Source organism: Notamacropus eugenii, chromosome 1, assembly GCF_028372415.1.
Source record: "Notamacropus eugenii isolate mMacEug1 chromosome 1, mMacEug1.pri_v2, whole genome shotgun sequence".
NCBI lineage: Eukaryota > Metazoa > Chordata > Mammalia > Diprotodontia > Macropodidae > Notamacropus > Notamacropus eugenii.
This window is the reverse complement of record NC_092872.1, coordinates 45,160,353-45,173,303: the sequence shown is the minus strand read 5'-3', so window position 1 is coordinate 45,173,303 and position 12,951 is coordinate 45,160,353. Positions and strand designations below refer to the sequence as shown.

The following is a 12,951-nucleotide window of genomic DNA, read 5'->3' as shown; positions in this document are numbered from 1 at the left end:
AACCGATCAACCAGTCAATCAATCAATAAAGCATTTATTAAGTACCTATGATATGTCAAGCACTAGGGATACAAAGACAAAAATGAAACATTCCCTACTTATTCCCTTGACTTGGATATCCCATCAGTACCTCATCTTAGCCTTAACTTGGTCTTATAGAACTGGAAAAGAATTTCAAATCATTCTAGCTGCCCCCGTCCTCTTTCTCTCTCTCTCTCTCTCTTTCTTTTTCTTCTCTGTCTCTTTGTCTGTTTTTCTCACCCCTCACCCCCTCTCTCCTTTCCCATCCTTGGCACTTACCACACAATGGTGAGGTCAGGGGAGGGCTCTGCATGGCCAGGATCCACTTGTAGAAGGCAGGTCAGATTCTGGATATAGTCAGTATAGCAGGTGAGATCCTGGTAGCCAGAGGCTTGGATAGTTAGAATGGGGAAGGGAAGAGAGAGGACAATGTTGTTATGGAGATTCTAACTCACATCCACCTTGTGATTTGGGATAGGGACGAGTCAATTCTTCAATCTCCAGCTTACTGGATCTAGGAACCCCCAAGGGGAGAAGAGTAACAGGTAGCAGGAAGCAACCTAGATCTTCTGAGCAGGCTAGTCTTTGTGAGTTCTTCTAGAGACAGAGTTTAGGAACATCACTGGGGACTCACAGGGTAGGGATTGGTTAAGGTGGAAGTGGACATCACACCGATTTCTATTAGTTTAAGCTTGTTGGCTTTCATGGGCCAAAGTGAAATATAGACCCTGGATTAGAATGATTTTCTCATCTGTGTTTTAGCCTGGCTCCTTCATTTAGAATTCTTTCTGAACCTCCAGCTCCTCCAAAAGTTATTCTTCCTCTCCCCATCTCCCCCTGACCCTGCAAGAGGTTTCATCTCTTCCGCATTGGGATCACCATAGACCCTTGGCTGAGGTCTGGTCTGAGGATTGGAATATGTAGATTTGAGTCCCGGCCTCACCACTTAATGACTATATTTTCTTAGAAAAATCATTTTATTTTTCCAAGACTGTTTCCTAATTTATAGAATAGAGACAGATATCTGTACCACTCACCCCCTCAGACTAGTTGTAAAGGCTGCCATTTGAAAAACACAAAGTGCTATTGAAACATAAAGTTTAAAGCTGGATGGGAATTTACAGATCATCTAAGTCTATCTCCATTTTCCATTTGGGGAAACAAGACCTAGTAAGGGGGAAAGGCCTCACTCAGCGTCATACGTAGACTAAGAGATGGGCCCAGGATTCAAACCCAGATCTTGACTTCAAGGCCAGTGGTCTTCCCACTATACTCTCCCTTCCATGTAGCCCATCTTCAATTTCGACAAGCAGAACCGTGCACTATCACTATTTTTCATCCTTCCCTTGTCTTCCATCTCCTTTCATCTCTTTCTTCTTGTTTTTTGGATTTTCTGGAAGTTAATCAGTATCATATTCTTAAAAAGTGGCCTCGAACCACAGGTTCCCCACCTCTGCTGAATACACCATGTTAAACGAAAGACAAAGCAACCTGTCCAAGGCGAGACAGCCAGCAGAGGCAGAAGTAGATTCAATGTCTCCTACTGGGTAAACAGTTTTTTCTACATACCCAATAGTAGGAGGACTCAGGGCCTTCTAGGTGAAGGAAACCGCATCTATCTATGTATCTACATATCTATATATAATCTATATATCTATACGTAGTTGGTTGGTTGTTGTCCTTGGTTTTTGAAGAGAATTAAAATGACATCACCATGTTAAAGTGAAGTTTCATTGTCAGACCAATACGAGCTCGGAATGCTCTACCACAGGTTGGGTACAGATAGTCTGTATGAATTTTGGGGGTGGATACTCCAAATCTGTGCATCCTACATTTACTTTGTGTTTTCTCAATTTCTATATATAGTATCTATACTATAAACAGACAGTGAAAGACCAGTAGGAAGCAGAGAATTCGTAATGAGGAAGCAGATAGGGATCAATTAGTAGAAGGCCTTGAATGGGAGGCTGAGTTTATTCTGCGAGCATCCCCTACTCCTCTTCCCAGTACCGTTATCTTGCTTCTAACCAGAAGGCAATGTGGTCGAATAGGTAAAGATCTCTCTTAGGATTAGAGAGACTGAGTTTGAATCCTGGACCTATCATTTACAAAGACTATCATTTTGGATGGGTCATTGGACCTTTCCGGACCTCAGTTTCCTTCCTTATGAAATGAAGGGATTGAAGATTCTTTCTTCCTTGTCCCTGGCATTTATCCAATTAACTTTTGAACTCCATTCTCATTTACCCCACTTCCGTATTTAATTATAAGACAATGAGAATGATTTTTAAAAGCTCATCATACTGCCCCTTCCTTCTCCAGAGAACTTTGATGACTTTTAAGGAAAGAATGTTTTCTTTGCATTTGTTTCTCTGTCTCCCTGACTCCCCTCTGCTATTTGTCTTACACACTGAAGCCAGTTATTTTCCTAAAGCAATCTGTCATCGTATCTTTCCCCATTCAAGTTCCCTCCTTGCCTACAGAATTAAATTCAAACTTTTTATCCTGCCATTAAAAGTCTTACACCAGATCACCCAAATCTATCTCGGGCAGCATATGTCAAGCGTGCTGCTGACTCCCCAGTGCAGTCAGAACCAGATTAAAATAGAATTGGGAAATATTTAACAAAACAAATTAAAATACAATAAAACACAGGTAACATTACATTTTAAAAATGAAGTCAATGTGCAGCCTGCAAGGATCCTTATGTATGAATTAGGGCCCCTCCTTTCCATTTGACTTTGACCCCCAAGGAGAGAGCAGGGAACTGGGAGCAAAGACACCCACTGGGCTCTAACTCACCTCAGTTCCACTACTGACTCAATGGGTGAATTTGAGCAAGCCACTTCCCCAATATGTAAATTGTTTCCCCACATGTAAAATGAAGCGGTTTAGATTGCATGATTTGTGAGGTCCCTTCCAGCCCTAGCATTGTATGATTTCATTCAGCCTTGTTTCTCACAACTCCCACATCCTCCAGGGTGCTCAAGCTTCTCTCTCGAACATATACCCACTAGAGTTCTCATTCCCATGCCTTTGTGTGGATGCCCCACATGAAAGTCTTTCCAACACCTACCCATCATCTTTGAAGGCTTAGTTCAAGAATCATCTAGCTCATGAAGCCTCCCCTAACTAACGCCACCCTGGAAGGACCTTCCCCTTGCTCTGGACACCCCCCCACCCCATGCATGTGTGCGTGTAAAGTCTGTTCCATACCACTTGCCTACTTTTTACCATGGAATCTTACTGCTGGAAGGGACACGAGAAATCATCTAGTGTAAGTCACACCTGAGCAGGAACGCTCTCTATAGTGAATTTGCAAGCCTGGTACATAGGAGAGGCAGGGAGGTGGTGCCCTGGGTAGAGTGCCCACACCTGCAGTCGGGAAGACTGATCTTGCTGAGTTCAAATTTAGCCTCAGACACTTACTAGCTATGTGACCCTGAGCAAGTCACTTCTCCCTGTTTAGCTCAATTTCCTCATCTGTAAAACGAATGGTGAAAGGAAATGGCCAACGCCAAGAAAACCCCAAGTGGGGTCACAAAGAGTTGGACATAGCTGAAAAAAATGGCTCAATAATATCTATGGCCCAAAGACCCCTCCCTGCTAGGAGGAACGGGAAGGTGGATCACAAGTAAACTCTGTGGAGCAGCCTTGTCCCCTTGGGGAGGAGGCTGTCTATTTAGAAAAGGAAAATAAAAAGAGTGCGACATCTGTTTCCTGCCCAGGCTATTTGTGTCCCTGAGTCTTATTTAAAAAAAAAATCAATGTAAAATGTCACAGAGTCAGTTACAGGCAGAGAAGTTGGTCCCCTCTGCAGTTCCTTCCCCTGTTGCTGCTCAGTCACCCTTATATGTGATAGGCTAGCTCCAAAGATGACTACAGGCTCTCATATATGTCATGATCCTGTGCTGGAATGCCCCATCCACAAAATGTGTTACCTATCTCCCTACCTTCAACCCACTCTCCCCATTTATATTCTTTCACAGACTCCAGGTTCCTTTTGTTTGTTTAGCACTTAGGGACTCTGTACTAATTGGGGAAATGTAATACAGTGTAAAAACAAAACAAAACTGAACTGGGAGTCAGGAGACTCTGGCTCTGCTGTTAACTTTCTGTATGACCTTGTGCAAGTAACTTCCCCTCTATGGGCCTCATTTTTCCCATCTATAAAATAAGGATCTTGGAATAGATTATCTCTAAGATTCTTTCCAACTGGAGACCCAAAGTTTTCCTGCTCTCAATTTCTGTGTTCCATGTTCTAAGGTCCCTTTAAACTCCAACATTCCATGTGTTAGGGTACATTCTAAGCTTGACATTTTATGTTCTAGAGTCCCTTTCCAGATGTGATGTTTTCTGTTCTAAAATCCTCTCTAAGTCTTACATTCTATGTTCTAAAGGCCCCTCAAATCCTAATATTATATGTTCTACGGTCTCTTCCAGATCTGACATTGTGTGTTCGTAGGCATTTATGTGTAACGACTTCTGTATGTTGTTGGAATGCATGCTCATTCATCCTTTCTTCATTCATTTAGTTCCCCAAGGACCTAAAGCTATCTTTTCCTTCATCATCTTCCCTGAATATCTATTTCAGGGCTCTACCCTGAGGGTGTCTAACAATGATTGATCAGTGATATGAGGAAACAACCCTGTGAACTCCAAGTCTACCTATGGTTTAAGGTTATTAAGTGAGACTCTGAAATCAGACCAAAGGAAGCATTTTCTGATCAGCAGGACAGTGAGACACTGGAGTGGGCTACTCAAACAGGTTATGAAATCCTCTGCCTGGAAGAGATCTTGGAATTGGACACTTATTTGGGGGTTAGGCTACTTTAGGTCAGGCCTCTCTAGAGCAAGGGAAAGGACCAGATGACCTTTGGAGAGTTTTCCTGTTTCCAAGATATTTACATCCTGGGGTTAGCTGAGTAATCATGTTCAATCACATCCCTTAAACTCCCTAAGCCTCAGTTTCCTCATCTGTAAAGTGGGGGTAAGAATGTTTACAACTACTTCATGGCATTGTTGGGAGCAAGGTGTTTTATAAGTCTTCAAGTACTATAAGGATTTGGGTGAGCATCATCATTTTGCATGCACCCACACACTCTCCCTCCAGCAGTGATTAGGGATGGGCAAGATCTCCCTCTTCCCAACTCTACCCCTTCCCCCCCCCAATAAAAGACAGATTGACATCCAAGAGGAAACACTTACTGCAGTGGAGTATCAGGAGGAAGGTGATGGTCCAGCCAGGTTGACTGGGGCACATGCTGACCCCAAAGGAAAGCCTAGAAAACAATACAGAATTGCAGCCTTTTTGTTGTGAGCTGGCAGAGGGAACTGGGGGAGTACAGTGTGATAATAGTTGACTGGGTGGCCTGTCCCTGATTGACTGTGCATGTGAACTTGGGTGAGTCCATCCATCTCTCTGGGCCCATAAGAGTTCAAAGGTCCTTTCCATCTGCAACATTCTAAACATGACCTGCACACTAGGGGAAGTCTGGCCAGAGCAACAAGATGGGAAAAGTTCTTCCTCTCTACCCTGCCTCCTACCTTAACATCCTTCTATTTCTTACTTTCCAGCACTTCCCCAAGCTCAGAACCTCTCTCCCTCCATGCCCAGACCCTTACTCTTTTTCTTTGGGCTCTTCGGAAACCTCTTACAAACTACTCCTTCCTAAGCGCTTATGGCCCGTACAACTCGGCCTTACTCAAATGCAATTCACTTGCAAGTCAAGACATCACCTTTATGATATAACTGGTCCTCTTTGAGAATGAACGACCAATAACAACAACATGGCCCATAGCTAAATCAATCCATAACCACTAATTAAGCATCTTCCCTCAGTCAGGCAAGGTGCAAAGTGTTGGGATTACAGAGACAAAAATGAAATGGTCTCCACCCTTAAGGAGTTAAGATTCTTAGCTTTCTGATTCCTTCCCAGGAGGCTTTGCATTTTAACAAGGGTATTTAATATTTTTAGTTTCTTCTTACTGAAGGAAACAGTAGAGAATCCTTAAAGTGCATAGAAATGGATGGGAGATATTCTTATAGTATCATTAGGTCTTTTAATTGCTCCAAAGCCCATATAGACTCTCTCTAGTTGGCTCACTCAGCAGCCTAGCCTGAGGGGGCTTAGACTTCAGATTCTTGTCTACTACCTAAAGGTAGACCTGGGCTGTGAGTAGTCTGTGCTGAGCTTGTCCTGTGTGCTTAGTACTGTGCTTGGAGTTGAATCAGAGGCATCAGAAGACACCACACACACACACACACACACACACACACACACACGAGAACACTATAATTAGAATCATAGATTGTTAGAGCTGGAAGAGACTTTAGTGCATAGGTTTAAAGAGATCAGATGAGATGAGGATGCTTCTAGCTGCAAGGATCAAGGAAGATTTCACAAAGAAGGTATTATTTGAATTGGCCCTTGAAGAATCTTAAGATCATAGCTTTCAAGCCAGAAGGTACCTCAGAGTCCACTGAGTCCAGTCCCCTAGTTTTACAAAAGAAGATATTAAGACTGAGGAAAGGAGCATGACTTGTCCAAGATCACAGAGCTAGAAAATGTCAGATCCAGGATTATATTCCAGATCTTCTAAGTCCAGATCTCATGACCTTTCCATTATATCCTGTTGACTCTCTACTCTGGCACTGAGAAGCCATCAGCTCCCAAAATACAGTCTGGTCCAGGCTCCTGAGCCCTCCCCAGAGTTGAAAAGACCTCAAAGCTCAGAGACCTCTGGAGAAAAGAGAAGGCTAAGGGCAAGGAGAAGTGGAGCCTCTCAGAGTGAAAATCATTGTTGTTGACAAAGGTGAAAAGAACAACAGGGGTGAGATGAGCTAGGAGGGACTCCCCAGAAGAGGAAGAAAGAGGAGAAAAGGGATGTCTTAGAAGGGGAAGAGCTGAAAAGAAAGGGACTTCCCAAAAGGGAACATCACAATGAGCTTTCTTTGGTTCCCTCTTCATACCTAGGGCTCCAAAGTGTCTACTGTCTTTGTCTTCAGTCTCCTGTCTTTTCTCTGAGCTGTCAGGAAGGGAAACAGACTCTTCTGTGTGACTCAGTTTGACACTGAGAAATACTGATCAGTCATTGATAATCCCAGGTGGTGGGCTCAGTATCTTTTTCTGTCCCTCTGAAGCTTTAAAGAATTGGGGGAGAAGCAGGAGCAGGGTGAGGTCTCAGGTACTCCCAACCCACTTTTTGTAGGAAAGTCCTCTCCTTTATCCCAGTAGAAATATATCAAGCACCTATGGTCCTCTTTTGATGACCAAATAAAGTATAAATTGCTGGCACTAGCATTCAAGGTCCTCTTCAGTTTATCTCCTAGTGACTTTTTTTTTCAGATTTATATCTCTCTGCTCACTATCATACTCTCTGATGAATGATACCTCAGCATCCACCATTCTTCTGCTACCTTTTCCAATCTCCATGTCTTTCCTCATGTCATGAATAGAAGCCTGGTGATATTCATAGCCATCTGAAGAAGTCCCTGGCTTCCTTCAACACTTCCCCAGCTAGAGTTAATTTTAAGATACATTGAGTCACAGAACTAGAGCTGAAAGGGACCTCAGAGGTTGTCTTGTCCAGCTCAATCATTTTACAGGTGAGAAAATGCAGGCCTTAGGAAGGTGATATGACTTGTCTGATGGTCACACACTTAGCAAGTGACAGAGTTGGGGGTCTAGCTCTTTCTGTAACACCATGAAGCCTCCTTGAAAATGATTTTTATTCTGTTCGTCAAAGCACTTTATGTGGGCATCTTCTTTTACACTCTTCTCACTCTTCCCTGTGTCACTTATTTGTGGATGTGTTTTTATCCCCTCCCCAATGTTATCACAAACTTCTTATAGTGGCATGGAACTATCTTTATGTCATCAGTATCCAGCACAATATCTTAAACACAGTAGACACTTAAAAGATGTTAGTTACAATTATAGGATTATAAAATTTAAAGCAGGAAGGGGCCCTTAGAGATCAACTCCCTCAACCATTTTATAGAAAAGGAAATTGAGGCCCAAAAGGGGAAGGGACTAATCAAGGTCACACAGGACAGAAGCAGGATATGAATGAATTAATGAATGAATAAAGAATAAATAGACTTCACCAGTATCATCTGGTCAAAAGAGAAGTGGACCTGGATTTGAGTCCCAGTTCTGCTATTTGCAATGTGTATAGCCTTGAGAATGTCATTTCTTAAATTTAAAATGAGGGATTGAGTCAAAAAACCTAGAAATTCCCTTCTACTTCTAAATCCTATAATCCTGACAGACCACATGAGTCTGAAGGAGAGATTGCAAATAGTCACCCACATTTTCATGATCTTAAGATATTATATCTACTTACTCAAGAGATACTCCATAGATTGGTAATGTAGAGAGGCTATTGGGTACGAATCAGTGCTCTCAGCCATAGCCATGCACAGATTTTTGGGCACTTTGAAAGAGAGGAAATAAAGAGCAAACAGCAACATATACAATAATGAGGCAAGCCACTGTGAGACCTTGGAGCTGAAAAGGGTGCAGGAAGGAGAATGGGGTGTAGTAAGAGTCTTATGTCTCCAAAGAACCTTGCATCCTTCTCCCAACCTGAGAAACTTGGCTCATCCTTCCTCAAATTTGTCAAGGAGCTGCCAAAGTTGCAGAAGACCCAGCACACAGAACAAAAAATGTCAGAGTGGAAAGGGACCTTAGAAGTCATCTAGATGGACTTTATAGATCATCAGATCATAGATTTAGAGTGAGAAGGGGCAGGGAGGGAATTAAACATTTATTAAGCCCCTACTATGTGTCAGGCATTGTGCTATGCACTTTACAGATATTATCACCAACCATCTTGTTATTCAGCTGAAGAACCTGGGCCCAGAGTCAAGATTAGAAGTTGGGTCTCCTCATTCTTCATCCCCGTCTCCATCCCCATCACTCTCTTAGAGTCTAGTTTCTTATAAGCCTTGGTGCTACTGGACTATACTGACTGATTGAATAAGTCCATCTGTCTGTGTTCTCAGGACCTAGCAGTCCTCACAAACCTCTTTGGACCCAGTGCATGTGTATATGTGTACGTATGTATGGATGGATATATGTGCACATATGCATGTATGTATATGTATGGTGGATTCAGTGGGAGTAGGGAAGGAGAAATGTCAGATAGCTAAGTCTTCCACTCCCTGGTCTGAATAATGAACTCTTTTTTCTACCTTCTACCTTCCCACAACACAATACCATGATACCCTGCTATGACAAGGTAGTGGAGAGCAGAGGAAAACTCATGCAAAGCATCAACAGGCAATTCGTTTTGAGACTGGACAGCCCCTCCCTCTTCAACCCCTACACTCTCAGCTGCCTGTTTGCTTGATTTCGGGGAATATTCTTGTTTCAAAACTTCCCAGGTTTACTCACAAAGAGTCATTTGAATTGCCTGTAAAAAGCCCCTTTGGTGTAGAGGCAGTTTAGGGGAAGCTAGTAGACTCAGTGGACCATGAATCCCTCCCCTAACTGTTCACTGAGCCATGGTGGCCTGTAGCAAACGGGTAGAGAGAACAAAGCAGTTCATGGGGACTGAAGATAACTTTCCAGGTCCCTTCTGTCCCAGAGACTCCCATCAATATCTAAACCTTTGTTTCTCTCCCACAAACCCCTCACAGCTCTTCTTTCTAGATGTAGCTGTTTTGCCTTCTCAAGGCCATATTGGCCTCTGCCCCACCTCCCTTCCCCTTCCCTACATGCCCACTCTCCTCCCATCGTTTCTCCTCTTCTGGAAGCCTGGCCCTTAATGAGAAAAGAAATGAGATAGATTCCAGAGTCAAAAGACTTTGAGCTAGAAATCCTCAGAAGTCATTTAATCCCATATTCTTATTTTACAGATCAGGATAAGGTCATTTAGGTAGTAAGTAGCAAAAAAACTGATTCAAAGCTATGGTGAGTATGGAAGAGAACCCTACTAGAAGGCCCTCCCATATTAGCCAAGCCCGTACCCCAAGCGTCCCTAACCTTCACACACTCCCCCTCAGCCTTTGAAGAGCAACTGAGAAATTTATCAGCAAAGTGGATTCACCACCAGACCAAAGTAACATCTTAACAATTATCCCCAATATCCACATGGGGAGTTTCCAAGGCATTTCATATATCTTTAATCTTTGCTGTGCCAAGGATTATTATCCCCATTTTATTGATGAGGAAACCTAGGGCAGTTAATGAAAGACCATGCCCAAGTTCTTCTGGCTAAGTAAGGGCCAGAGTCGGGTTTTAAACCCATATCTTGATGCTGAACCAGATACTTTTCCCATTTCATCATTTTATTAGGGATAAAGATTTCCTGCTAATAGTGTGAACCTCTATACAAGAATTCATAGCTGGCATCTCCTTTGCCCTCCAGGGTCCCACAGCTCAGGTTCTCCAAAAAAGGTAGACCACTATTTATTGGGCATGTTCCAATTTGGAAATTCTGTGATTTGGGGCTGTGAGATTGGTTTGGAGATACTGTTTCCTTTGAGGGCTCCTAATGAGTCTCTGTTTTTCTCTTCTCCTTCTACTCACAAAGTGACCTTCTATGTTGGCCTCCACCAGACCTGCTGTTGAGAGACCATGGTAAGGAATCCAGTGATTCACCTTGTGTCCTCTTTCTGTCTCTCCAGGTTAGGAAGGTTCCTATCTAAAAGATTTTAGGGCATTAAATGGTATAAGCACTACAAGGACTAACTGGAGTCAGAAGACCTAAGTTCCAAATTTTTCCTTTGACCCTCCCCATTGGACCTTGGGCAAGTCACTTAATCTCCAAGCGCCTCAGTTTCCTCATCTGTAAAATGAAGGAAGTCGTACTAGATGACTTCTGAGGTCCCTTCCTCCTCAAGATCCATGATGCCATCATCCTGTGATTGCTCTTGGGACCTTGGTCACCTGCCCTTACTCCAACCCTCTTTACCTTTTGATTCCTTCCCTGAAGCCGCAGATCAGCTATTCCGCCATCAGTGTGAGTCTCTGCCCCAGAGCCTCTGCTGCTTAAAACAAAGGCTATGAGAAGAAAGGAGATGCTCCGATGTAGCCTCAGCCTCTGGGAGCTCGAGGGCTGGGAGAGACCCATGGAGAGTCCCACATCCCCCACAGACTCGCAAGGTGACAAAGGGATTTCTATCTCCTATTGAAAGGGACAGAGAACACAATTCTGTATGCAGCTGCTATCTCAGAGGAGGGGCTACGGAAACCTCACTGGGGAAAAGTGATTGGCTGATAGTCATCACTTGCCTTTGCCAATAGAGTTTTAAGGTTTACAAAGTACTTTTTCCTCCTCTCACAACCGCACTGTGCCTTAAGTAGTATATACACAAATAGTCCCATTTTACAGAAGAGAAAACCAAGGCTCAGGGAGATGAGATTTTCCCAGGTCATACAGTCGGGAAATAGCTTGAGTCCAGCATTGAAACTCAGGTCTGACTCCAGTTTCTTTGGTCTTGAAGCCAGCCTTCTCTCAGTGACTCTGTTCTGCTCTCCTCTCTTGGTGAACTCTCCTTTTGCTAGGTACCTCCCTCCCCAAATCCATGCTAAGTGGGCAATAATCTAAAAGATGCTGTATCTCCCTTTCAAAGACTGCTGGATTTGGAGTTGGGGGACCAGTATTAGGCAAGACACTTACCCTCTCCGAACCCTCTTGTTTTCCTCATAAGCAAAATGAGAAGAAAACACCTTCACAGCAACCTTGAGAGAAAAAACAATTTCTGGACTTTTCTTCCTGCAAATTCCCATGATCTCACTTCCTTCCCTTCTTCTAGGCTATTTTCCTGGGACAGTGTCTGTACCTTCTGGGATCTATAGGGGAGAACATATACATCCAGTCCATTGCTAACTGCCAAACAAATCTCAAGGTTCATAGGTACAAAGGCCCCTCCAAATGCCAGTTAGTGCAAGGTTAGTGCAAGTCTTGTTACCCCTCCCTCTCAGGAAAAACTGTCTCTAAATTACAAGAGACAAGCTTTGGGGTCATTTTAGTCATTCTTCTGTTTCCATCCCCCTCAAGTCAACTTGACCTCATGTCACTAAAAAAATGTCAAAAAAAATCATCTGAGTCTGATCTTTCCCATTCTTCTCTTCCCCTTGGCACTCTGCCCCAAACCATAGGATTCCAATATCCAGTTGAGGAAAAGAACACCATCTCATATCTCTGATACTGTTATCCTATGAGTTAAGTGTCTCTGACTAGCTACCAGCTAGGGGATCCCAGTGATGAGACAGAACAGGAATTACCTGGCTCTTTTTCCCCCTCAGATATCCATTCCTCTTACATCGAGTAATCTCTGGAGGGAGAGCAAACTATCCAGTTGAGATAAAGGTGAGATTTCAGAGAGGGGGGCTAGGCCAGCTGAGGTTCTCAGCTCAAGGACAGGAGGACCCTCTGGAATCTATAGTCTGGCTAGTGCCCCTCATTCAGTCAACCAGGCAGAGAGGCAAGCAGCCAGTCATCTACCCAAGTAGACTGTTAATTAGCTTCTTGGCAGACCACAGGCAAGGAGGATGTGGTGAGGTCCTCAGTACATCCCCGCCCACAGAGCTTAGCTCATTCATAGTCATCTGTCACTGTGAGAAAGAGGTGGGAGAGGTCCCAGGCAACAGGCAACCTGGCTTGCTAAAAAGGTCACTCGACAACAAGGTTTTGGGGCTGGGGACTGCCGCAGCTGGGGACTGCCACGGCTGGGGAAGCAGCTAGTTACCGCTTTCTATCGAGATACAGCTGGAGTCTTGGTTCTCAAATATGATGATAATTACTGACATTTGTCACACATTTTACAGTTTCACAGCAGTCTCTTATGCATTATCTCATCCGATGCTCACAACAAACCTGTTTTGGAGGTGGAGGAACAGAGCAGATCAAGGGTTATTTTTTTCCATTTTGCCAAAGAGGAAAATGAGACTCAGAGAGACATGGAAAGAGAATTTG

At 43.6% G+C, this 12,951-nt stretch overlaps 1 protein-coding gene across 4 annotated transcripts in view; it reads right to left on the bottom strand.

Moving 5' to 3' along the window:
• Window positions 1-12,473, bottom strand: part of IL21R (interleukin 21 receptor) — a 44,552-nt gene extending 32,079 nt beyond the window's left edge. Inside the window, exons 1-4 of one of the 4 annotated variants that reach the window (XM_072598093.1) lie at window positions 12,261-12,473; window positions 11,653-11,714; window positions 5,230-5,303; window positions 301-412 (exon numbers count right to left, since the gene is read on the bottom strand). In XM_072598093.1, coding sequence (XP_072454194.1) covers window positions 301-412; window positions 5,230-5,284 — 167 coding nt within the window. In that variant the 5' untranslated portion in view covers window positions 5,285-5,303; window positions 11,653-11,714; window positions 12,261-12,473. Of the gene's footprint in view, window positions 1-300; window positions 413-5,229; window positions 5,304-10,944; window positions 11,174-11,652; window positions 11,807-12,260 lie in introns of those variants that run through there. The other 3 variants (XM_072598072.1, XM_072598064.1, XM_072598082.1) reach the window with 3 other exon arrangements.
• Between the last annotated feature and the right edge of the window lie 478 nt (window positions 12,474-12,951).